The sequence below is a fragment of the Schistocerca americana genome, chromosome X (genome assembly GCF_021461395.2).
Source record: "Schistocerca americana isolate TAMUIC-IGC-003095 chromosome X, iqSchAmer2.1, whole genome shotgun sequence".
NCBI classification, from domain to species: domain Eukaryota; kingdom Metazoa; phylum Arthropoda; class Insecta; order Orthoptera; family Acrididae; genus Schistocerca; species Schistocerca americana.
The window spans coordinates 518,115,724-518,143,333 of record NC_060130.1 but is presented as its reverse complement, the minus strand read 5'-3'; the positions used below and the strand labels follow the sequence as shown (position 1 = coordinate 518,143,333).

Sequence of the window (27,610 nt, the reverse complement as noted above, 5' to 3'; positions counted from 1 at the left end):
AGTTTGTATATTCTGCTTATTTTTTTCATAGTTCCACACAACTTCTTCCTGTTTTCTTGATTGATCTGTGTTCAGTTTTTCAAGGCCTATCCACAGTGCCAACTTATAACTAAATCTGAGGGGGGTGCAATGGGGAGGTTCCCTTGTTAGCAACAGCTTCCCTAACAAAAATTCCACATGAGCAAACAAACTGCGACTTTACCCATTGTCGTTAGCACCTCAGGTAGATGGGCAATGCACAGTTCTGTTTCAAATGAATAGCTCAATAACACCATAGGGTCGGGCTACACATGTCTGCTTACATGTCCAGCAACTAACATTCTTCTGGAGTCAAATAGACTGCATTGGCTAGAATTGTGAATTAACAAAATAAACTGAAATATTAAACAAAAGATACATGAAGACAAAATAAAAATGGTTCTATCCTAATGTCAGTAATTGATGTAGATGACATCAGAGTTCTGCTGAATAATGTTTATTCATGAAAGTAAATTTCATGGAAAGTAGTCCTATGATAACCAAATACAACACAGGAAGATATCCTTATCAAATGAAATAAAGTTGCATTGAGAGCGTTACAAGAACGGTAGTAGAAGCCCCAAGATAAGTACTCATCCAAGACTCGCAAAAACAAAGTCCATTTCATTATCACAATACACGAAACACTTGCCTGCTCACAATGATTCAGAGTTCAGTATCACAATTTACATCACACCACCACACAAGAGACAACAAGAACAAACACTCTAACAATCTCACTGTCTACTCTCAATTCCATAACGCAAGCAGATAAAGTTCTGCACTGGAGCACTTTCAAATGTTGTGATAGTTACAGTCTTGTAGCAGCCACTCATCACTCAGAAACAACGACCGAATCACAGATGTTATCACAGGCAGGTCTGCCTTTTTCCAAAACTTGACATTAAATCCAGAATTACTCCCTTGAGCGCATCTCTCAAAAAGTGTCATCACCACTTGACTCCAGCCGTGTTCCACCATTCCCTGCTTCTCCACTGGCTTAAGGCCACCTCCACAAAAAATACAATGTTCTTATGTTCTACAGACTGAGTTTTGACTCAACTTGACCACTTTCTGCACTAAACTAATATGTTATGACTATATTTAAATAAAGAAATATTATTAACATTAGATTACACTCCGATCCTTTACAATAAATATAAATAATAGTTTGTTCACAAGTAAATAAGCTACCATTCTTGTGCTCGTGTGCTCATGTTAAATCACAACAGATAGTCATTAAATATTGTTTATAAAATTATTTATGCCTGTTTGGTAGAAGCATCTTTTGACACACTTCTGCCAAGTTACAGACCAGTATCATCGACATCTATTTGTTGGACCTTCTGAGGGCATTGAAAAAGTTCACAGAAGCAGCAGCTCATTTTGTATTATCATGAAACGAGGGAGAGTATCACATATATGATAAGCAAGTTGTTGGTTGGTTGGTTTTGGGGAAGGAGACCAGACAGCGTGGTCATCGGTCTCATCGGATTAGGGAAGGACGGAGAAGGTAGCCGGCCGTGCCCTTTCAGAGGAACCATCCCGGCATTTGCCTGGAGTGATTTAGGGAAATCACGGAAAACCTAAATCAGGATGGCCGGACGCGGGATTGAACCGTCGTCCTCCCGAATGCGAGTCCAGTGTCTAACCACTGCGCCACCTCGCTCGGTTAAGCAAGTTGTTGCAGCAATCATTAAGACAACGGCTTTTTCATCGCAACTTAATTTTTTTCATGAAATTTCTATCATTAACTTCCCCTCTGAATGCCAAAATATTTTGTTGACTCCTGCGTACATAGGGAGAGATACCATCATAATGAAGTGTCACACACAAAAAGTTGTGTGTTCATTTTCCTCACATGCTATTTGAGAGGGAAACAGTCAAGATATAGCCTGAAAGTGATTCTGTTAACACTATCACACACTTAAGTTTGGAAATATGTGGTAAGGTTCTATGGGACCAAACTGCTGAGATGATCAGTCCCTAGGCTTACACACTAATTGAACTTACACTAAGGACAACACATACACCCATGCCCAAGGGAGGAATCGAACCTCCGTCGGGGGGGAACCGTGTGAACCGTGACAAGGCGCCTCAGACCGCATGGCCATCCTGCTTGGCAAACACTTAAGTGTAAATTGCAAAGGAATGATATAGATGTGGATGTAATTGCAGTGCCTTGGCAGAACGTAATTCCAATCACGTAGGACTTCTTCTTTCTGAGAAAGGAGTACGATATGTGCTCAAAATGTGAATGATATTTTACTTGTACACAATTATATGTGTTACGTTCATGCCAAAATTGACTACCTAACATTGCACAGTTTTCTTTCATTTAAGCACAGAATGAATATTTTATTATTTTTATTATTATTATTCATTCTTCCTTTACTTTCTCAGACGTGAAGTCTGGTTAAAAATGGAAAGTGACGCGGACCTTGATCAAGTGTCACTTCCTTTTAACTGTATGGTATGTGTTATATTGCATTTAGGAACTTTCAGGTAATTGAACATGTATCAATAATTATAGATTTCTGTAGTTGTATATTTATAAGTTTGGATGTAGCTGTATTGCATTGATGTACTGGTGGATATTGTGTGGTATGACTCCTGTAGTTGATAGTATAATTGGTATAATGTCAACTTTATCCTGATGCCACATGTCCTTGACTTCCTCAGCCAGTTGGATGTATTTTTCAATTTTTTCTCCTGTTTTCTTTTGTATATTTGTTGTATTGGGTATGGATATTTCGATTAGTTGTGTTAATTTTTCTTTTTATTGGTGAGTATGATGTCATGTTTGTTATGTGGTGTTGTTTTATCTGTTATAATGGTTCTGTTCCAGTATAATTTGTATTCATCATTCTCCAGTACATTTTGTGGTGCATACTTGTATGTGGGAACGTGTTGTTTTATTAGTTTATGTTTTATGGCGAGTTGTTGATGTATTATTTTTGCTACATTGTCATGTCTTCTGGGGTATTCTGTATTTGCTAGTATTGTACATCCACTTGTGATGTGGTCTACTGTTTCTATTTGTTGTTTGCAAAGTCTGCATTTATCTGTTGTGGTATTGGGATCTTTAATAATATGCTTGCTGTAATATTTGGTGTTTATTATTTGATCCTGTATTGCAATCATGAATCCTTCCGTCTCACTGTATATATTGCCTTTTCTTAGCCATGTGTTGGATGCGTCTTGATCGATGTGTGGCTGTGTTAGATGATATGGGTGCTTGCCATGCAGTGTTTTCTTTTTCCAATTTACTTTCTTCGTATCTGTTGATGTTATGTGATCCAAAGGGTTGTAGAAGTGGCTATGAAATTGCAATGGTGTAGCCGATGTATTTATATGAGTGATTGCTTTGTGTATCTTGCTAGTTTCTGCTCGTTCTAGAAAGAATTTTCTTAAACTGTCTACCTGTCCATAATGTAGGTTTTTTATGTCGATGAATCCCCTTCCTCCTTCCTTTCTGCTTAATGTGAATCTTTCTGTTGCTGAATGTATGTGATGTATTCTATATTTGTGGCATTGTGAGCGTGTAAGTGTATTGAGTGCTTCTAGGTCTGTGTTACTCCATTTCACTACTCCAAATGAGTAGGTAAATATTGGTATAGAATAAGTATTTATAGCTTTTGTCTTGTTTCTTGCTGTCAATTCTGTTTTCAGTATTTTTGTTAGTCTTTGTCTATATTTTTCTTTTAGTTCTTCTTTAATATTTGTAGTATCTATTCCTATTTTTTGTCTGTATCCTAGATATTTATAGGCATCTGTTTTTTCCATCGCTTTTATGCAGTCGCTGTGGTTATCCAATATGTAATCTTCTTGTTTAGTGTGTTTTCCCTTGACTATGCTATTTTTCTTACATTTGTCTGTTCCACAAGCCATATTTATATCATTGCTGAATACTTCTGTTATCTTTAGTAATTGGTTGAGTTGTTGATTGGTTGCTGCCAGTAGTTTTAGAACATCCATGTATAGCAAATGTGTGATTTTGTGTTGGTATGTTCCAGTAATATTGTATCCATAATTTGTATTATTTAGCATGTTGGATAGTGGGTTCAGAGCAAGGCAGAGCCAGAAAGGACTTAATGAGTCTCCTTGGTATATTCCACGCTTAATCTGTATTGGCTGTGATGTGATATTATCTGAATTTGTTTGGATATTAAGTGTGGTTTTCCAGTTTTTCATTACTATGTTTAGGAACTGTATCAATTTAGGATCTACTTTGTATATTTCCAATATCTGTAGTAACCATGAGTGGGGTACACTATCAAAAGCTTTTTGGTAATCAATGTATGAGTAGTGTAGCGACCTTTGTTTAGTTTTAGCTTGATATGTCACCTCTGCGTTCTATTATCAGTTGCTCTTTACATCCTCGTGCTCCTTTGCAGCAGCCTTTTTGTTCATCTATAATTTTGTTCTGTGTTGTATGTGTCATTAATTTCTGTGTAATGACTGAAGTTAATATTTTGTAGATTGTTGGTAGGCATGTTATGGGGCGATATTTAGCTGGGTTTGCTGCGTCTGCTTGATCTTTAGGTTTCAGATAAGTTATTCCTTGTGTAAGTGTATCAGGGAATGTGTATGGGTCTGCAATGTAACTGTTAAATAATTTAGTTAGATGTGAATGTGTTGAGGTGAATTTCTTTAGCCAGAAATTTGCTATTTTATCTTTTCCAGGGGCTTTCCAATTGTGAGTAGAATTAATTGCTTGGGTGACTTCATGTTGCAAAATTATCACTTCAGGCATTTGTGGTATCATCTTGTATGCGTCTGTTTCTGTTTGTATCCACCGTGCATGCCTGTTATGTTGTACCGGGTTTGACCATATGTTGCTCCAGAAGTGTTCCGTGTCTGTTATGTTTGGTGGATTGTCTATTTTAATGTGTGTGTTATCTATTGTTTGGTAAAATCTCTTTTGGTTTGTGTTGAATGTTTGGTTTTGTTTCCTTCTATTTTCACTTTTTTTTTTGTACCTTCTAAGTCGTTTGGCCAATGCTTGTAATTTCTGCTTCTTTTCATCTAATTGCTCTATTGCTTCTTGTTGTGAGATTTTACCTAACCTTTTTCGTTTTTTGTCTGATATTTCATTTCTTATAAATTGTGTTAGCTGTCCGATGTCTTTTCTCAGTTTTTCTATTCTGATCTGTAGCCTGTGTTGCCATGCTGGTTTTGTGGGTTTCTTCTAAGTGTTGGTTGGTTCTGATCTCTGCCTAGTGTGTATATTTAGTGTAGTGAGTGCTCCTACATAAACCAGTAGTTGTAACTCTTCCATAGTTGTATTTTCATTTATTTTGTTGTGTATGATTGTGTTGATAGTTGTTATTGTTGTTTTGACTTGTGGGTTATTTGGTGGTCTATGCAAGAATGGTCTAATGTCTGTATTTGTGTCTTTGTATTCTATATATGTCAGCTGAAATTTCTCTTCTATATCTAACATGTGTGTCACTTCGTGTTCTATTTCTATTATTATTATTATTATTATTATTATTATTTTCAGGCTGAATTTGATGCAGAGAGCTTACAAGAAACAAAAGGTTCCTGCTTCTTGGGTATGTTAAATGAAACTTTTTGAGCCTTCAAGATATAGCTCATGCAGTGAGAATTGTGGCCGCAGTCAGAGCTTGGCCGTGGCTCCAGAGCTACAGGCTGGATGGGTTGGCTAGGCCAGCCGAGGCTGACAGATTGAGATGGGCTGGCACCTCAACATTTAAATCCAGCCCATGCCCTTAAATGGCACAAAATACACATATTAAACACATCGATTTATTTGTTCCTATTCAAGAATTCATCTATGGTATAGAAGGAGTTGTCAAGGAGACATGATTTCAATTTATTTTTAATACTTTTACTGCTGTCTGTCAGACATTTTATTTCATATGGTAATTTATCAAGAAGTTTTACAGCAGCATATTTTACCCCTTTCCGTGCCAAAGATAGGTTAAGTAGAGGATAGCGTAAGACTTTCTTCCTTCTGGTATTATAATCATGAATGGCACTGTTGTTTTTAAACTGCTCCATGTTGTTGCGAACAAATTTCATTACTGAGTAAATGTACTGTGAGGCTGTTGTAAGAATTCCTAACCTTTTAAAGAGATGCCTACAAGATGTGGGATTATGAGCCCCACACATTATTCTAACCACTTTCTTTTGAACAGTGAATACTTTTTGCCTAAGTGTTGAGTTACCCCAAAATGTTATTCCGTATGATATCAGATAGTGAAAGTATGCTAAGTACGTTGTCTTCCTAATTTCTATACCCTCAAAATTAGCAATTATTCTGATTGCAAAAGTTGCTGAACCTAGTCACTTTAGGAGATCCAGAACATGAATTTTCCAATTAAGATTCTCATCTATATGTACTCCCCAAAAACTTAGTATGCTCTGCCCTGGCTACTCAGACTTCTGTTGATGTGTTGTATGTACTGATGGAACTGTACTCCTTGCAGTAGAAAATTGGATGTACTGTGTTTTTTCACAGTTCAAAGGAAGCCCACTCGCAGAAAACCAATCAATAACTTTTCCACAGACATTATTTGTATCATTTTCTATTGGATTTTTTTTTTACTGGATTAATAATGATGCTTGCATCATCTGCAAATAGTGTCAGTTTAGCTTCTCGTTTCAGAATAGTGTCAGTTTAGCTTCTCGTTTCAGATAAGAAGGGAGGTGATTCACATATATGAAGAACAGAAGGGGACCCATGATCAAACCCTGTGGAACACCTAATGTAATTTCACCCCAGTTAGATAAAGTGGGGAACTTCCTTCAATCACTTAAAACATATATAGAAACTTCCTGCATCCTGTTCTGTAGATATGACAAAACACTCATATGCTGTTCCATTTATGACCTAGAACTGTAATTTCTGTAACATAATGTCATGGTTCACACAATCAAATGCTTTGGATAAGTCACAAAAAATTCCTACTGGTGACATTTTACAATTTAAAGACTCTGTTATAGGGCAGTGAAATTGTATATTGCCGTCTGAGTGGAACAGCATTTTTGAAATCCAAAGTGTGATTTACTAAGTATCCCACTACTGCCGAGATGGCTAACCACTCGAGTACATTACTTTCTCGACAATTTTTGAAAATGCTATAGTGATCCAAGGTTTCTTTGAAAACTGTTTGGTGCTACATTTAGTAATTTTTTGGGGCAACAATGTTCAAAAAGCGGTACAAATTTATCAATAAATATATTGCATTTATCATTGGTATTTGGCTCATTATATACATCTCTCCAATTAACATTTCTTAAACTTTCTCTGAAGTGCTCTATAGATACCGGGTTGACCAGCCTTACACTTCTATTTAATGTTTTCTGAAGTGTACACCCTGCTAAGTTTTGTAAGTTGATCCAGTTTTGAATCACAGTCTGATAATCCATTTATCATAGGGAAAGTTTTACACCTTCCCGAGTTCACTTTTCGAATCAAAATTACTTAGTTTACATTGAAATCATCATAGATTAATAACTTCTTTTCGTCTGACAGACAGCATAATAGGGAGTCAAACTTTTTTATGAATAGCTCCAAATTTCCTAATGGGGACCTGTACAACATTGCTAATATCAATGTAATATTATCTAGCTGTAGTTCAAATGTACGAACTTCAAAGTGATGATTGACACAAAATTTGCTTACTTCTACTGTTTTGTGCTTATATGCTTGTTTTGTGTAAATGGCAACTCCTCTATCCATGCTAGACCTGCAAGTGTAAGATGCTAAATTTATCCATTTATACTGACACTTCCCATCCCCACAGTTACACGGTGTTCAGACAAAGTATATCAATATCATTCTTATTTTTGAGGTCATCTAAACACATTAACAGCTCATCTATTTTATTTTTTATTCCCCTGATATTTTGATGCAGTAAATTGGTACTACCCTTAGATTTATCCCTATTTACTGTACACGAAGCTTCTTTTATTCTATTTTTCTTGATTACTGTCTGTCTGGACTTTGGCTTTAACCTAAAAACCAGATCTGCCTGGTCCCATTAACCACCGCGATCATCCCTTGTGTGACAGTGGCCTTTACAGTACCTGCTAATAGAGAAGCTAACTTATCTTTCACCTTCCTATTTAGATGCAGGCCTTGTGTAGTGTATCCCCACCTCCAATAGCACCAAATGGGACAACACTCATGTGAGATTTTCCCGGTGTCTGGAGCATCTTGTTCAGCCCAGTGTTAACATGCCTTACAGCAGTGTTTACCCAGGGCCGATAATGCCACTGAAAGACCTCCACAAACCCAACATTTGTGGGCCCAGTTTCTGCTCCTATTTTGTCCAGGTCACTCCTAATACTTTATCTTGTATTCATAGCCAGGCTGTTTCCTGCTCCCCCAACTATGATTACCTGGTCTTCCTTCTCAAAGTCTCTGTATAACTGACTCAAGTTTTCTGTCACCTGACTAAAGCTAGCACTTGGTTTCACAAAACTTCTGACCTGGTACCCTTCACCTAATTTCTCCCAAAGCTACTGGCCTATACCCTTCACATGACTGCTATCTAGAAGCAGAATTCTTCTTTTCCTATTCTGATTTGATCCGACCTGTCTTTTTTCTTTAAGCTACTATTCTGCTTCAACCTACATCTGAATGGGGCCCTTTCTCCATTACTTCAGATAGCAAGCCAAACTGATTTATTAACAGAATTTCTAAAGCTTTTTCAGCACTTTCCCATTTTCTTCCTCTGCTTGTAACCTTTTTCCTAGCACCCCATCTCTTTTTCCTCCCTTTGCCTACATAATTCCAAATTTGCATTTTCTAATTCACCCTTAAGGGCACAAATCTAGTGACCCATCCCTGCTCTGCATGGGTAGCACTAAGTATCAATGCAGAGTCTGGCATATTGGTAATTTTGTTTAAGGGGCACTGTCATGAGTTATAATTAAAAATTGGAGGACAACTTTCAGTAACTGAATAACATCACTTTCATATAAACTAAATGAAGCAGTACATGGCACTTCCTGGCATACTGCAGCATCTAAAGGTGCGAGCCGACTGCCAGACTGCAACCTGCTAACAATACGAGCTTTGCATCAAAGACAACACAGTCACTCATTTGTTGACAGGGCACTCGTGCCAGTGCGCCACGAGTATCAAAATCCGTACAGTACTTCCTGATGTAAAGGTGCGAGCCGACTGCCAGACTGCAACCTGCTAACAATATGAGCTTTGCATCAAAGACAACACAGTCACTCATTTGTTGACAAGGCACTCGTGCCAGTGCGCCACGAGTATCAAAATCCGTACAGTACTTCCTGAGGGTATCCTTCACATACAAACAGAAAAAAGCAGTGGGGAAATGTAATTCATTATAATTCAGCTAATGTTCGCCAAATAAGAAAGAGAATGAATGTATATGTGTATAGCTTCTGGAAATCATAATTTTGTGTGGCTCAATGTCCTGATGCAAGTTTTTCTATTGGGCATCACTTTGGCAACTTTTGTCTCCCTAGCCAGTTATCCAACTACGAAAAGGCAACATACAGTTTAATGTGGAATCAGTAACATGTTTCGTTTGTGACAAATCTCCATATCATTGAGACATAATATGTTAAAAAGGAAAGAGAAAAAAGTTTGTGGTCCATCTGGGAGTCGATCCCACGATGTTTCCATTACGAAGCACACACTTTACCACTAGGTCACCAAGCCCAACTTAGATTCCATTCATGATAATGACACCTACAGTTTAACATGGAATTTGAACCATACTCTGCTTCTGATGAATGTCTACATCACTGAGAGGTGAATACTAGGTTAAAGGACAGAAATATCGGTGGGCCGACCAGGATTTGATCATGTGACCTTTCGGTTTTCATGCACGTTTTACTGATAGACCACAAGACCCAACTTGGATTCTGCTCAAGATTTGCTGTTGTCTGGAGTTTCAGCGGCTGTACCACTACATGGCAAGTCATCATTTTCACAGTGATGGCAAACTAATTCATCATAGTTCACCCAATTTCAATTAAATATTTATAAAATTCCATACATTACACAATCTTCTTCATGAATCTAACTATCTGACAAAACTGATCAAAATCCCCAATAGTAGCTCCTGAGATTAGCCCAAACATACAGACAGAAGTGAGCAGGGAACTTCAATTTACCATATATAAAAAATGTGTTTTTAAAGCAAGTACCATTTGGAACTCCGCCACTGCAGCACCGCAGTTGGCATTTCGTGCATGTACACTGTGTACCACATTCTGTTGGCAAGTCACAGATGCCCTTATATGGTCATTCAGCGTGTTAATATTTGCGAGTATTCAAAATCCCTCTTCCGACTGAGAATCCTGCCAACTGTGAAACACATTCTGTGGTTCGTTTTCTTAGTGCTAAAGCAATGAAAGTGGCTGTAATTCATTGTCAGATCAGCAAAATGTATAGTAAAAACATTATGAGTGATGGGACAGTATGGAAATGGGTGAGAGCTTTTCAAATATGTATGATGAGGAAGGAAGCAGGCAATCTTCAGTCACTGCTGGTGATTCGGTGCAAAAAGTTGTTGAGCAATTGGGAGAACAGACACTTTATTATTTTGTCATTATGCGATGAGTTTCCTGAAGTGTCAAGAAGTGTGCTTTATGCAGATGTAAAAGAACTTTTAAATTATCCAAAGTTATGCTCATGCTGGTTACTGAAAATGCTGACTGAGGTACAAAAAAGCAATGTTTAACCAGCTCTTTGACTTTCCTAGTGTGGTAGTGAGAGGAAGGTGACGAGTTTTTAACTCCAATTGTTACAGGTGACAAAACATAGGTGGTTTACGTACACCTTAATCAAAGCAGCAATCCATGAAATCGCAGCATTAAACATCACACAGCAAAGTGATGTTCAAGTAAACAATTTCAGCCAGGAAAATCACGTGTACCTTTTCTGGGACACGTAAGAGTTGTTGCTTGTGGATTTTCTGTCTTGTGGTGACACCATAAATTCTACGACTTATTGTCGGAACTTTAAAAAACTGTTCCATGTAATCCAAAACAAAAGCTGTGTCATGCTGAGGAAGGGGATCATTTAGCTTCACGACAAAGTCTGTCTACATGCGAACAATCGAACTCGAGAGCTGATCAGATCATTTAGCTAGAAACAACTTTATCACCCTCTATACAGCCCCAATCTAGCATCTAGTGACTACCGTATGTTCCTGCATTTGAAGAAGCATCTGGGTGGCCAGCACCACAATGATGAAGATATCAAAACGACTGTTGCAACACTCATGTAATCAGATGGCAGATTTGTATGAGGATGGTATTCAGAAGTTGGTTGTACGATCTGTTAAGTACCTTGATATTGGTGGGAGTTTTGTAGGAAAGTAATTCATACAGAGAGAAAATTTGGCATGACAGGGTGTAGGTTAGGGACATGTCTTCAACTTGTCTTTTATGCATTCAAAAGGGTGACAAGTAAGAAGGGGCCTCTGACACACCTGCAAAATGAAGCACAAGGTATTCAAGCGAGAACAGACATTGATGGAAACACCACCATGAAAGAACAGACCTGTAACAGTTGATCTTTTGCAGCCCAGTAGACTATGAAGGTCAGCCCACACATGGGATGAACAGGCACATGTTCATAAGGAGGCAGCAAGCCTTTGCATGGAGTTTCTTAAAAGTGACTAGATCAGTCTGTGAAGGATGTCACTTGAGACATTGCTAGGCTTTTCAACAGTTCTGAATAGCTGCTGCTATGTCTTTGCTCCACAATGGTAGATCACAATTGGAAAGTAGTTAGTTCATCAGAAGGCTCCATCTTAAGTATGTGCCCTGATCATGGGTAACTTAACATTGCAAATGATGTTTGCCGGGGGGTTGTTCACATTCCCACAATGATTTATTCCAATGTAGTATGGAGAGGAATCCACATACAGACTGCTCCAGTTGATCCCTCACGATCAGTACAGTTCCACCATGTTGTATGGTAACCTTCAAGGGTTGGATAATGGTCACCAGTAGAACGCATTTCTTGGAGAGTAACAGAGGGAGTAGAACATGAGGACATTAGCTGTTACAGTTATTCCAAAGGACAGTAATATCCACTGCATTCTAGTTCCACTGAATTCCAACATAAATGTCATCCTGGTTAGGGGTGGGACAGGATGACTGACTGTCATCAGTGGGAGTGAAACAACTTTCATGTACATAGGTTTGAAGTCCAACAGCATGGGGGGAAAAGGGGGGGGGGGGGGGGAGTGTCTAGCACTTCCATGAGCACCAGAGTACCATTCTCCCAAGATTTTTTTTTCTTTAGCTACTTTAAGGGGCCACTGATCTTGTGAGGGCTTATCTGCCATGGGGGTTGGGGTTCAGACACTGACTGGTGTACAGTTACTTGTCTGAAAATTTTAGGCACGAGGGTCCAACAAGGATGACACTACAGGACCCACAATAGGGAGGTCCTGTCTCCCCCAGAGGAAAATTTACCCATGTGCTACTGGAGTTCATTGTTGAGGGAATGGAGGAAGTACATTATTGAGATACTGCCGATGACCTGGACAAAGTAACTGCAAAAGTTCATGTTCCCTGGGTGGGACATGAGCAATCTTACATTTTCTGATCTTCCACATATGAGAAGCAACCAGAGACCTTAAGTTCTGGGATTTAATGTTACTTAATTAAGGAAGCACACTTTGAGGATCGTGGAGACTGATCATCTCTGCAACTGGCACAGAAAAGGGGTTGCTCGTATGGGAAGATCTCATGAAGTGGCCAGCCACAGCATCTAAAAATAGGGTTATTTGTACATCGCAAAGGCAAGTCAAAGCATTGGCATTTAAAGCATTGTATCAGCGTGGGAAATATGATGAACATCACAACAGCAAATCACAATCCTGAGGGGGGAGCAGGGGGGGAGGGGGGCGGAGAATCCCCCTAAAAGCATGGAAGAATGCTATGATGTCAATCTTGTTGTCTGGTGGGCCTCAACAAACACAATGAATAGGTGAACCCCTTGCTTCTCGAAGCTTACACCTAATTACAGATCCAACTGCAGCAATAACTCCTACGTCGCTTCAGTAGCATAGACATCACAAAACTTTTACAACAGACTAATGCTCAAGACGGCATATGATTTGTTGTTTTAATGAAGAAAGAACCAGTTCATAATTTACTGAGAGAAGAGAGATTTCCAAATATGTTTTCAACAGTTCCCATGAAGATGATTATTAGCTTCATATATAGAAAGGACACTCCCTCAGTCTGTGTGCAGATCAGGAACTGAGAAGAGTAAGATCCTGCAGTTCGCTTGGTTTTGCTTTCCTTCCAGGGCTTGGCCAAAGACAGAAAACTCTCCGGGGTCATAATGATCTGCACTGCAGAATTCAGGTCCATCTGAAGAGACTACTGGAGCCTTACAGACTCCAGCTGATGCCTTTAGTTTTTTCCATTGCACCAGATATTTGCCATGATGACATTGTGGGTTTAAGGGAACTAAACATCTTGATCATCAGTTCCTCACTGCACTGGAAATTCACCTACTACAATAGCGAATTAGAAGTGAAATGAAACCCCGGCAGCTAAAAACTGTCATGGAAGGATTCTCCACAGATGACCATCATAGTCTTAAGTACTGCTAAAATGTGGTGCAGACTGTATGGACTCAAAAGTCATACAGCTGCTAGATAAACAGAATACATACACAAAAAATTTAAAAGTGTCTGTCAGTGCGGAGATAGAAATTTGTCTCCTGTGGCTAATTTGTCAGGGAGTTCATTTCCTGGAATACCCACATGGCTTTGTGTGCAGATGAATGTTACAGTGGTTCCAGAGCTGTGGAGGTCAACTAAAAGGTCTCAAATGTTAGCAGCTAAAAAGTTGTTGAGGTAGTAATGAGATGTGCCTCGTTAGCAGCTTATGGAGTCACTACAAACCAGAAAGTCCTTTGCGACAAGCGTTTTAATGTAGTGCAGAGCCCCTGATATGGGGACCAATTCTACAGTGTACACACTGAGTGCACTCTGCAGAGAATACTTATCATACCCCTTGCATATGTAGAAATGTAACGAACTCTGTCACTGACTTATGATTGATCTACATAGATGCATATCAAATTTGGGTGGTTGTTGAGGATCTAACATAATAGGTGTCTGAGAATGGTGGGATCAGTATTTTATTTGGGGCCACAAATGAGATCCAATCAAATAACAGGACCAAGTACACACCACAGTAGGTGCCAAGAGGGAATTCTTGGCACATACACAAGAGCAGGCAAATGGAGATCATTGCATAGGGCTTCCAATCGCATCCCACATGGTCTACCCATTTTTGGGTGATTCGCAGACGGTCTGAACTTTTGGTTATGAAACAGAGTCAAGTAATATGGATGATACACATCTGATGAATTGTGACTGCATAGTTTGCCAAGGGTTTCTGGCATCCGAACCACAGTGGTACGATACCAACTTCCACCAGGAGGCTGTCTACAGGGCTCGTACGGAAAGCTCCAGTTGCTAATCGCATGTCACTGTGGTGGACAGGGTCTAATAAACCCAGTACTGATGATGTTGCTGACTGGTAAACAACACATCCATAACCAGGTGGGGTAAAATCGAAGCAGGAGAACAGTGTGGTCTGCACCTGAGGGGCTGCTGATAAATACATAGGTATCAAGTTTCCTCGTGCAATTTGCCTTGAGCTGGCATACAAGTGGTAACCAAATTAACTTTTGGTCAAATAAAAGGCTTAAAAATGTGAAAGTTTCAAAAACTTCAAATAACTGGTTACCAAGGTGAAGTTCTGGGTGCAGATGCACAATCCTGAGTTTACAGAAGTGCACGAGGCAAGTTTTTGTGGGAGAAAATTGGTATCCATGATTCAGTTCCCATTATGTACTATCTGTATGGCACCACGAAGTTTATGCTCCGTGGTGCACAATGATGTACAACGGTAATACAGGCAAAGGTTGTTCACATACCGTGACAGTGAGAGCGTGGTATCCACTAGTCACGATACCATTCATTGTAATGGCGAAGGGGGTTATGCTCAGAATCAATCCCTGAGAGACCCCAGTTTCTTGTACATATTGGTTGATGAGGGATGAACCTATCTGAACTCTAAACTGTCAGAGGGAGAGGAAACTGTGGGTAAAAGGGGTAAACAGCCACGGAAACCTCACTTATGCAGATTAGATGGGAAGTAACGGTGCCAGGCGATTAATTTTCCCTTCTGCAGGTCAAAGAACACAGCAAATGTATTGGGAATCCATAAACGCGCTGCACACTGCAGATTCCAGGCATATCAGCTGGTTTGGAATGGACCAAAATGCTCTAAAGCCACTCTGAATGTAATAAATGTCCACTGGCTCCTGGAACCCACACAGTCATCAGTTGATCATTGTTTGAAACCAGTAAACCCTAGATTCTTTAAAGAATCTAACTCCCACATAAAAACAGACTCAAATGTCCAATTACAAATGAGTTAATGTGTCAAATACTAGCCTGTAAGCACACAAGTAAGAAAAAAAGGTTTAGGAAAGTCTTGAATAATGTTTAAAGTTTGTTGAAAGTCACTAAGTGCTCTTTGTATGAAATACTGAATGAATATAAAATGGGTATTTTGCAATCTACTTTAAGCACAAGCTAGTTTTTTGTGCATCTAAACATTTACCACTTCATATTTACAGAAATGTGTGTCATATAATGATATAATTTCGCAGGCACATTTAGGGGTGTATATGGATATTGCCTGCACACTGTGCTACAAATAGTCTTAGTAGTAAAGGATTAATACATTAAAAACATCATGCCAGATGCCATTTTACTGCATGAATGGTATGGATGTAATAAGCAATAAACTATTTTCCTATCATCATTTTGCGTGGGTGTGTCAGTGAGTAAACATTTCTAAAAAGTTATAAATTACGTGTAAAGTTTGTTGGAAGTCACTAAGTGCTCTCATTCACAAATGTTGGATGAATAAAATCTGCGCATTTCTTCACCATCACTTACATTACCTCAAAACACACACACACACACACACACACACACACACACAGTGGTTTTTATCTGTAGTACTTGCTTTATTCTGTCAAATTTTTAACATAAGATTGTACCTCTTAATGACATTATGGCAGCATAAATTTGGTCAATAATTATGTGAAACACTGAAAATCAAATTTTTGTTGCCCTGAAAGACATTAGACAGGCAACCTTCACTTGGGTCTGGGTACCATGACCCAGGTTTCAAAACAGTCATTTAGTAATAGATAATTTACACTGCCATTTGTTAGACAGACTGGTCGATTGTTGGTCAAAATTTGATATATAGGAATGATAATACCCTCCCGCGATTTGGAGGGGGCAGGGGATGCTCTGCCCCAACAAATACTACGCAATTTATGCTGCTATTACCGAGGTGTTGAAGCATTTGATTGCCTATTTTATCGTGTCTAGGAGCTGTGCTGCAACACTGCTAAAGCACTGCAGAACTAAATGAAACACTGTACGACTCACGGGGCTTGTGCATAGAAGGATAATTAGCGTCACTCTGCCAGGTATTTCCAGATCAAGAAATTAGGACAGTAGTTAGAGCATACAGACACTTCAGCGAAGCCTTCCGTGAAACATTCAGCAATTACCGTGAGATCAGTGCAGACGTTGCCTTTGAGGAAGGTGCCAGCAACTACTGTGGATGGTGAGTGGCCATAAATGTGGAGGAATTTAGTCCATATTTGGGATAATTTAGTGGGGCTGTAATAGATGATATTGTTTGCAACTCTCTCTCTCTCTCTCTCTCTCTCTCTCTCTCTCTCTCTCTCTCTCTCTCTCTCTCACACACACACACACACACACACACACACACACACACACACACACACACACACTTTCTTTTAATTTAAAATCATGTCTCCACACAATGTCTCCTGAATGCTATTAAATGTTCCATAGAAGGAAGACATTAGTGTCGAAGGACCACTCAGTGTTCACTGGTAGCCAAAGTTATTTTCTCAGACAATTGTAACATGGGTTCCCAGTGGGAAGGGCCTGAAAAATAGGGTATTGTTGCTTCCGCAGGATGTCTAATTATCTCAATATCCTTCCCCTGAGTGATTTCAAGAGTTGCTGTGGAGGTGAAAGCTTCGCTGTCAGCTTTCTGAAAAGATCAAAGTGATGTATCTTCCACTGTTCGGTGGTTTGAAAGCGGGAGTACCAGGAAGGTGGTCCCTGTTGCAGGGATTGTCACATATGTACCACTGGATCAAGGGTGAGATGCTTTTAGCTGCAGACTGTAAGATCTATTGCTGAGTAGGTTCCTTGGGGTGTACTGAAATTTGTTGCAGTTCCATTGTTAATGAGACATACTTCCAGTTTTGAAATTAATTGTTCTATTCCTTCACCCTTGCTAGGTGTGGTTTCCCTGCACCCCTCCCGCAAAAAGACTGGCTACAATGCTGGGTGTTGGGCGAATGCCGGGTATTATCAAGTGAGCTTACTGGTATGGCCCACAGTTTAGTAAAAACATTTGAGAAGGTGGTCAAACCCAGATGTGGAGACTAAGCACAAGTTAACCGAGATAAGTGGTGTCAAAACAAACACTGTGGAAAATGTCATAACTGATGCCCAACGAAAAAGTTAAACTGTCAACAGGAAATCTGACCTAGAGCGTTAAGTCTGAGGAAAGATATAGTATGATATTGTAGAACAGGAAAGGAAGACTCACTATAATAGCTTGAGGCCTCATGCTCCCCAAACATGTACTCACAGAACAGTTGTGAGCTTCCTGGGGTGGAGGTGTTTTTAATTTACCATAGTGTTACCACAAGCAGCTAGAGATACAGACATTCTCCCAGACAAGTCCATTTACCTGTATAAGCCTTATACAACTGATGTGCAGCAGGTGCACCAGAGGTTCCCCATTAACAACTGCTTCAGCCCAATAACCATCCACCTAATCAGCACATAACAAGCACTGAGGTTTTTTGTAAAGAGATTTGCACCATTCTCTCAACTGGGAGGTTAAACCACAACCTCTGCTTCCTGTAACGAACAATGTTCCACCATTGTGCCACGTGGTAGTCACTGAGCTGCCACATGGTAGTCACTGAGGCATCCACTGAGCCTATGATTACAAAGAACTGGCAGCACTCACCAGTGCTCAGTTTGGGAAATCCAGATACATCAAACTTCAACCCAGTCAACGTGAACTGAGGTTCCCAAGTTGTTCACCATTTGGCACAACCCAGGAGGCACGTGGGTTACCTAATGACAAAGACATGGTGGGTGCACACCATTATGCCATTTCTAATCTTCTGCTTACTAGTTAAGTATCTGACAGCGACTCAGAACTTGTATGAATGATTACACACTGTCCTAGGGACAATAGGAATGTAACTTACATTAAGCTAAACTGTACATGAGTTACATTTTACATCTCAAGAATGAACAGTTCACAATTTTACACCTTTACATGTGCGGCTCTCTTTAAGAATGATAATAACAGGAACTTACCCATAAGGAATTGCAGGTTCGTCTCTCAGACGTCCAGTTCCTATAATGGTAAAAAGAAACAAAATCAGACATTGCAGAATCAAATTTCGAGGGGGCATTTTCAGTAGATATCATAAAAATCATCAAATGTAAATGACTAATGTTTATAAAAGTTCATTGCATGTGTAGCCTTTGCTCCTCAACATGCTACAATTATTCATAGTTTTAGCTATGCTGGAGAGTTTTTGGCTGGTAGTATAGCAAGAGCAATATGCTGCTTTCCTCACACTCACAATTTAAATTTTATTTCTCAACAATATATTACTTAATAGTCCAGACCTAATTGGGCACTCCAGTAACTGTGTTCAAAAACTGTAAACATAGGCTCCTGCGGCCATAGTCGCAGTCAATAAAATTATTCTGGGTTTGAGGCCACATTGTCAACTATAAAATTCCTATGTTTCGGCAACTATTGCAAGACGCTTTCCTCAGGGTGTATTGTTAACTGCTGAATAAGCACTAGTTTGTTTACTTACATACTACGGAAGAGTGCTGTCATTGGATATGAGCATGAGGAAGAAGGGTAAAGGTGTTCTTTTATACTGGTCTTCACACTGCATGTTGTCATTGGCAGAAATAGGCATTTTCCACAAAAGTTTCCTTTATTGCTTGCCATTAGTGGGAATCGGCAAAAAGGAAACTGAGCAGTGACTGCAGCATAGCGTTGTTGACTGAAATGAAATGATCGTATGGCATTGTTGGCCGGGAGGCCCCATGCGGGGAAGTTCGGCCACCGTATAGCAAGTCCTTGTTAGTTGACGCCACTTCGGCAACTCGCGAGTCAATGATGATGAAAGACACACAATACCCAGTCATCACGAGGCAGAGAAAATCCCTGACCCCACCGGGAATCGAACCCGGGACCCCGTGTGCGGGAAGCGAGAACGCTACCGCTGCGGACAGCGTTGTTGACCAATTGCCTAGTATCGAATAGGGCATGTCAGCACTCTGTGTACCCTCCGCTGCTGTGGCCCACTGCGCACCTGTTGCTTTGCGAGAGCTGTTCTTTGGCGAAGCTGTCACTGCTGGCAGCCAAGACACTGGAAGTCAGTACCCGTCTTCTCTATTCATATTGTCTGGTTGCTTGGCTATTTCTATAACCTCTCTAATCTACCTCCTCAAACTAAACGGCTGTTTCGTCAGTACGTGGGCCTCTTGATATTTGATCTTCATCCTGCACTGTTCCTGGTGTTCTGCCACCGCTGATTTGTTGTATTGTTTGAGATGGATATATCTTTCATGTTCAGATAACATTGTGCTTATTCGTCACCCAGTCTCACCTCCGCTCCACATTCACATCCAATTTCATGAACTCCAGCAGAATGAAATTTGTCAATTGTATCTTTTGTCAAGCTCAGACTGTCTTATTTTGTTGTTGCTATGAAAAATTGGCTTAATACCTGCCCGACAGAGTTTTGCCCATCGTTCAGTAACCCCTTGTGCGTATGTTAGCAGGATGGTGTTCCGTGCTTTGTTATGCGTTTTCCTATTGCCCTCCTCCTCCGGTGCCATAGTTTTACGTATCATCCTCATGTCATAGCCACTAGCTCCAAATATGGACCTGAGGCTCTGTAGTTCAGCTTTGAGATTGTGTTCATCACTGATCCTGTAGGCTCTCTTGGTTAAAGTTTGCAGGGCCCATTTCTTTTGTGTAGGATGGTGGTGGGAGGATACATGCAGGTACCTGTCTGTGTTGGTGGGCTTCCTATAAACTCTTCCTGACGGGCTTATGGTAAACTTCTACATCGAGAAAAGGCAATACACAGTTCTTTTGTGTCTCCATGATAAAGCGAATTTTGCTGTGCTGCTGATTGACATGTTGGTGGAAGTTTTGAAGCTCTTCTTCTCTGTGTGGCCAGATGACAAAGGTGAGTGAACCCATTTAGCATAAACTTCAAGGTGATCCAACAGCCATGATAATGAAATAGATGCAAGCGCTGCTGAAGCAAACTAGGATGAATTTTGACACAGCCTGAAGACTCATTCCACAAGTGCCATAGGCACCAAGAATATATGGTGTACCAAAGGTCCACAAAGAAGCCTTTCCTTTACAGCCTATAATGAGTAGTATTAACTTACCAACCTACAAACTAGCAAAAGAATTGGCACCGAAGCTTAGATGTCTACTGAGCCATACAGGTTCATACATCGAGGACTCCACACACTTTGTAGCACTTCTGAAAGAAAAGCGTGTCTCAGGAACAGATCTGATGCGGGTATGGATCTGATGGTCAGTTTTGATGTGAAGTATCTATTCACGAATGTATCCGTGATGAACACCGTGAACATCTTAGAGGAACGCATGGCGTCTCATATCTACGAGCTAGTGCACCACTGTTTGATGACCACCTACTTCAGATGGAAAGGGGATTTCTATAAGGACACTGACAGTGTAGTTATGGGTTCCCCTCTATCGCCTGTTGCAGCAGACATTTTTATGCAAGCATTCGAAGAAACAGCACTCCAGTCTGCACAATTACGGTCAGAATGCTGGCTACAATACGTTGATGACACCTTTGTCATCTGGACACGTGAAGAAGAAGAGCTTCCGAACTTCCAGCAACATCTCAATCAGCAGCACATCAAAATTCACTTTATCATGGAGATACGAAAGAACGGTGTATTGCCTTTTCTCGGTGTAGAAGTTTACCATAAGCCTGACAGAAAGAGTTTATAGGAAGGCCACCAACACAGACAGGTACCTGTATGCATCCTCCCACCACCATCCTATGCAAAAGAAATGGGCCCTGCAAACTTAAACCAAGAGAGCTTACAGGAGCAGCGATGAACACAATCTCAAAGCTGAACTATAGAACCTCAGGTCCATTTTTGGAGCTAATGGCTACGACATGAGGATGATATGTAAAACTATGGCGCTGAAGGAGGGGAAGAATAGGGTAATGCAGAACGAAGCACAGAACACCGTCCTGCTACCATACGTACAAGGGGTTACTGAACATTTGGGCAAAATTCTGTCGGGCAGGTATTAAGCCAATTTTTCATAGCAACAACAAAATAACATTGTGGGTTCGACGAAAGATACAACTGACAAGTTTCATGCCACCGGAGTTTATGAAATCGGGTGTGAATGAGGACTGGTGTATTTAGATGAGACTGGACAGCCAATAAGCACAAGGTTATCTAAACACGAGAGAGATATCCATCTCAAACAATACAGCAGATCAGTGGTGGCAGAACACCAGGAACAGTGCAGGATAAAGATCAAATATCGAGAGGCCCACGTACTGACAAAACAGCTGTTTAGTTTGAGGAGGTAGATTAGAGAGGCTATAGAAATAGCCAAGCAACCAGACAACATGAATAGAGAAGACGGGTACAGACTTCCACCATCTTGGCTGCTAGCAGTGACAGCTTTGCTGAAGAACAGCTCTCGCAAAGCAACAGGTGCGCAGTGGGCCACAGCAGCACAGGGCACACAGAGTGCTGACATGCCCTAGTCGATACTAGGCAGTTAGCAAACAACACTATGCTCCAGTCACCACTCAGTTTCCTTTTTTCCAACTTCCTTCATGGCAAGCATTAAAGGAAACTCCAATGGAGAACACCTATTTCCACCAATGACAACACGCAATGCAAAGACCAATAAAAGAACACCTCTATTCTTCTTCCTCGCACTCATATCCAATGACAGCACTCCTCCATAGTGTATAAGTAAACAAACTAGTGCATGTCATTCAGCAATTAGCAATACAACCTGAGGAAGGTGTCTTGCAATAGTTGCCAAAACATCACAATTTTAGAGTTGACAATGCGGCCTCCAACCCAGAAGAATTTATTGACTGTGGTCAAAACTGTTAGTCAAATCAGATGAATGAGATCTCACAGCTTCATTTCGGCAAGAGAGACAGTGGGACAATACTGACACTTTCATTTTTTATACAACTGAGTAGGTGAGTTTGGATGTGTCTCATGCCACAAGAATGAAATTTTATAGAAGATACAAAAAATGTATTATATCCCAGAGCACTGATCACTACCTCTGAGGTTCACACTGCTCCAAGAGGCCCGGTCATCAGCCATGACAACATATCTCTGCACTGAGTTAGTGCACTGAGGATCGCCCATTCACTGAAGGGGTCATTGTAATCATGGTGGGAAACTGATTAGGGTTCAATGGAGCTTCGCCCACATTTGAGAAGTTGGAGTATGCATATATATATATATATATATATATATATATATATATATATATATCCCAGCATCCCTTTTTGTTATGTATTACGTAACATGCCTTTGCTAATGTTCTTTTTGATCAGATTTGTCTCTCTTGACCACCGCAGTACAAGTTTCCTACAGGGAAAAGGGAGGGGGGGGGGGGGGGGACTGTCCCTGAGAAGGCTGAAATTCTCTTTTCTGCTGCATGTAAAATAGATTTAGAGATACACTGTACTGCATTGTCAATTCCAGTCTGATGATCAGGGAGTAAGTTTTACTTTGAAGCTAACTTTGCCTTTCACAATATCAAGTGTTATGGGTAAAATGTATAGAAGGTTACTTATCATTGTATAAAGCAGGTAATAAAAAACACTCGATTCTGTGCTTGTCGCAATGCGCACTTGCTCATGTACACATCCTCATCATTCAAGCTATTACACATTTAACATAAAATACTACTTAGTTGGATACAAGAGTACAATTTTCCCCAGATACAGGAGGCTGCATGACCACTAACTTATAATTGTGGATAGAGCCAGATATTCCACTACACGTAAAATTTGTAATATAACAACTCGGGAGTAGTCCCAATTCCTTGCAAAATTTCAATACCCACACTACACTTATCCCATCACTACTTACAACAGATAAAATGTCTCCAACTAAGCCACTTAATGTTCTGTCACTAGCATTCAAATATTCTGCAGATTACAAGCTAGAACAACCTCATTTTGTTTGGTGACTCACTGGTGGTATGCCATTGTTCAATGGTGGACTTGACTGCCTTTATTTCATTATCACTTATTTATAGGCACACACTTTTCAGACATTTACATGACCATTCTTCTCACAAATAGCACTAATACAAGGGGACCTTTCCATAACATCATTGTATTTTCTTCACATGTCCATTTGGCTGAGAAATTTGAAATCTTGTTGCTGTTGATTCACACGGCTGTTAAGTGTTCCTGCAAAATAGTGCCTCTTTAACCTACTTCTGCAGAAAGAAGAAATGTGTCCTGGGTACTTTCTCTGAAGGGTACATTCTTTGCACACTCAAGAGTGCACAGCACGTCACAGCAGATACGAAAAATCATTGTACAGGCGCATGTCATCTGCTTGAAAGTCACATGGACGACATGTAACACTACATGAAGACATTGGATTCTAAGATGTGTGAAATGATGAAACAGCAGCCAAATAAGTCCCCTTGCTTGGAGTCATCTGTGTGAATCACTGTCACAACATGCAGTTGCATTTATGCTGTGTAATTTATTATTTATCCTGTGTCTCTTCATTATCTAAATTGGTTGCTTGCTCCAACACTGCAGGCGAAATATTTACTACATAATCCTCCACTATGAACCATTTCACTCACATCCCTAATGGTGTTGTGGTTTGTGGGTATTTATAGTCGCTCTGATACAGGTTGATCAATGACAGTAGACAGCAGACACTTTGGGTTACTAGGCGTTAGAGCCATTCTGTATGGTCAGAAGGTACAATGAGATAGTTACTGGCAACTCAGTAGCTTTCATGCAAAGGCTACAGGCAGGGCATGTCGTATAAGCTCCTGTTGCCAGCCTGATAGCTGCATGGTGTACCGCTTATAGCATCTTCAGAAACAAAGTTTAGGCTGAACTCTCTCACTCTCTCTCTCTCTCTCTCTCTCTCTCTCTCTCTCTCTCTCTTTGAGGCACCAACAGTTCACCCAGGACCAGGTAAACACTTTACAGAAGTGTTAGAGACAGAACCTGAACACACTCCAGACCTGTGCATTGAGATACTGCAATGTCTAGTACTTTAAGTAATTACAGTTTATGGTTCCACAAGTATGGTAAGCACGCTAGATCCAAGAACCTAAATGATGGTTAAAATAAAGACTGATGCCAACAAAAAAGTCATTGTACTTCATTAAAATTATGACAAAGTGATTAAAATGGACCAAAACTGATTTTTCATAAAAAAAACCAACAACCTGTCATTTTATCCTTTCATCAAACACCTCTAAACGAGAATAGTGAATGCTTGTTTGGGAAAGGAGCAGTAAATAACTTGATAACCTGCAAACCAAGAATTTTTGCCAGATCCTTCACTGTGTCAAATATACTGTTAACAGAAATTACATAAATAATAACATTTACTAAGATTGGTCTGCAATGGATTTGAATAAAATCTGCCACAGAAGCCCCAGTTGTGAATCTGGCCAAGTATGTAGTATTTTCATGTAGTATCTTAAGTCTTAGCCAAAAACATATCTAAGAGGTGCTACCTGTCTCTAATAGCTCAATGTAAAGCCATCTCTAGTAGGATCTGGCCATTCAGGAAGTACAAAGCTGTCCCCAAGTCAATCTCCAGATCACTTTCCTTTATTTCCACATGATCATTTTCAGACAAGCTGCCCATTTTCAGATCTATCATTCAAAAAAAAAAAAATTAAAACTGTTTCAAATTTCAAATAGTTTAAGATTTATGTTTAAAAAGTTTCAAAATTCATCAGAAATCAGTTACAGTATAACAGCTGTGCAATATACCATTCGTTACAGTAAACAGTGTAGCCTGTCTACTGCAGAACTGAAAGCGCACTGTCATAACCAGTAGCTCAATGTACCTCTATAAATATTCTGAGAGACCAGATTGGTGCAACAGCTACAACGGTGAAAAGTGCCCCCTATCTGCAAAGTGTTAACTGATGTAATTCGTGAAAATGCTCACAAGTATAACATGTTGATTTAGAATTTAACAGCATTATTTTTTGAAAGACCTTTATAGCACAAATATAAAAAACTAAAAAAATTTATAAGCATTGTAACTGGTGTGAAGTCTGTAGCACTCTTAACTGCCCTCCATGAACTGATACAATATGTAAAAGATGTTTATAAATGTAGCTTATTAAAACATAAATGAGGAGATTAATATTATTAAAAACTTCAAAAGAGCTTTAAACCTTCCAAAAATATCTTCTCCTCCTGCCAATTGGTGATCCTAGAGGCAGTGGTGCTCAAAAGTGCCTTCTGTGGACTGAAATAATTCATACATGTTCCTAAGTATAATATATAAAACATAATGTGCTACATTTAGGAACATCTTTTATGTATCATATCAGTCCATGGAGGGTACTTCTGAGCACTACAGACTGTGCACCAGTTAGGATCCCAACACAATTTCTTTTAATTTTTGTAACTGTTTTATAAAGTTTTCTCAAAATCCCATAGCAGTGTTTCACGCTATACTTAGGAGCATTTTCATGAACTGAAAAAAAGAAAAGAAAAATTATATATACGTTATAAAGCCACAGCAGGCTAGTGTATGGCTAGTTATGACAGTGAACTTTCTGTTCCATATTTAACAGATTACTCTGCAACTGTAACAAATGGTATGTTGCACAAATGTTATATTTTAACTAATTTCTTAAGAATTTTGAAGCTTTCTAAACATGAATCTTAAACCATTTGTAATTTGAACTAACTGTAATTAAAGGAAAAGATTGTAACACATATGAAGGTAGGCAGCTAGTGCCAAATTGCTCATATGGACATAAAGGGAAGTGATCTGGAGACTCAATTGGGATAGTTTTACATAAGTAACGATCGCGGACACTCCCTGACGACAAATATGTCTAGTTTTGGCACACTGGAAGTGACGAAGGAATCTCCTCCTCTTCAATACCCATATTAGGTAGTAGTTCATCATTCTCTCGAGGATCTTACCTACAAAGCTTATACCTATGCAGTAGATAAGATGTGGGGGATCCTCTTGATTCTTTACATAACTGACACCACACAGTTTGCATAATACCTAATATTTGGTCCTGCAGCTATAAACTTCAACAGAAAAGGTATTTTACAGTTCCCACATCGACAAAGGACAGTTAAATTCTTCTCAGTTGTTTTGTCTGAAATCCAACTGCTCCCTCTCTGCAGTTTCTTTCTGACCTAGGAACATTGGATCTTTGTTGCAATCATACATTATTTATTCAGGAAAGTCACTGAGCTACACAGCCTGTTTTTATTTTTGAAATAAACAATTTATTTTGTAATTTTTCACTATTAGCTAATTTCACCCCCCACCCCTTCCTTTTGCATTTTCAAGTTACAAATGATAAAATGCAACCCTTATGCGGTCTTTGTCAATGTGCCAGCATCAGCCACATTATATCCATTGGTTTACATTTAAAGTAAAACTGCACAAGTCACATGAACCAACAGATTTAGTGTGGCTGATGCTATCATGGTGACGAGGACCCACAGAAGGGTTGCATTTTATCATTTTACTGATGAAGTTAGCATCTGTGTAGCTTGACAATTTCCAAAGGGCACAAAATTAGCTAGTTGCAAAAAAATCATAAAATAAAGTGTTTATTTCAAAAATAAAAACAGCCCACAGCAGGACAATGACTTACACGAAGAAATTTTTAGCAGCTTTGGATCCTTATATAAAGATGACTATGTTATTTAATGGTAGTATTTAGGAACTGCCTGTGTTATGCAAGATGTAGAAGTTAAAACCCCCCATTATTATGACAGAGTGATGTGCTGATCTGCTCTATCAGAGATCCTCCAGATTGACTTTGAAACTAATGTCTGTTGTGTAGCAATCAGTGAAATTTACAAACTCCTGCTTTGAGCTCTTGCTGCTCTCAGTAATTATACACCAAGCTTTAACCATTATAACCAGAAAGGCTAACAGGGTCTTTCTATGTGGTCTGGACTTTAACCTTCACAGTGGTACCTGCCAGTTCCTGATTTTACAATAACATTCACTATTTCACTAGGCAGCAGATGGTCCCTAAGTGTAACCTGAGGTCTTCAGTATGGATGTATTTGTTGCATGTTTTATCAACTTAACATGTTCAGCTTGGTCTTGGGTGCTGTATGTGTGTCCAAATCCAGCTGTCTGGATGTTCATTC

At 39.7% G+C, this 27,610-nt stretch overlaps 1 protein-coding gene across 2 annotated transcripts in view; it reads right to left on the bottom strand.

Moving 5' to 3' along the window:
- Nucleotides 1–27,610, bottom strand: part of LOC124555516 (kelch-like protein 5) — a 318,356-nt gene that overhangs the window by 242,298 nt on the left and 48,448 nt on the right. For both annotated transcript variants that reach the window (XM_047129462.1, XM_047129463.1), the window contains exon 2: nucleotides 18,486–18,525. In XM_047129462.1, the coding sequence (XP_046985418.1) occupies nucleotides 18,486–18,525 (40 nt within the window). The remainder of the gene's footprint in view (nucleotides 1–18,485; nucleotides 18,526–27,610) is intronic.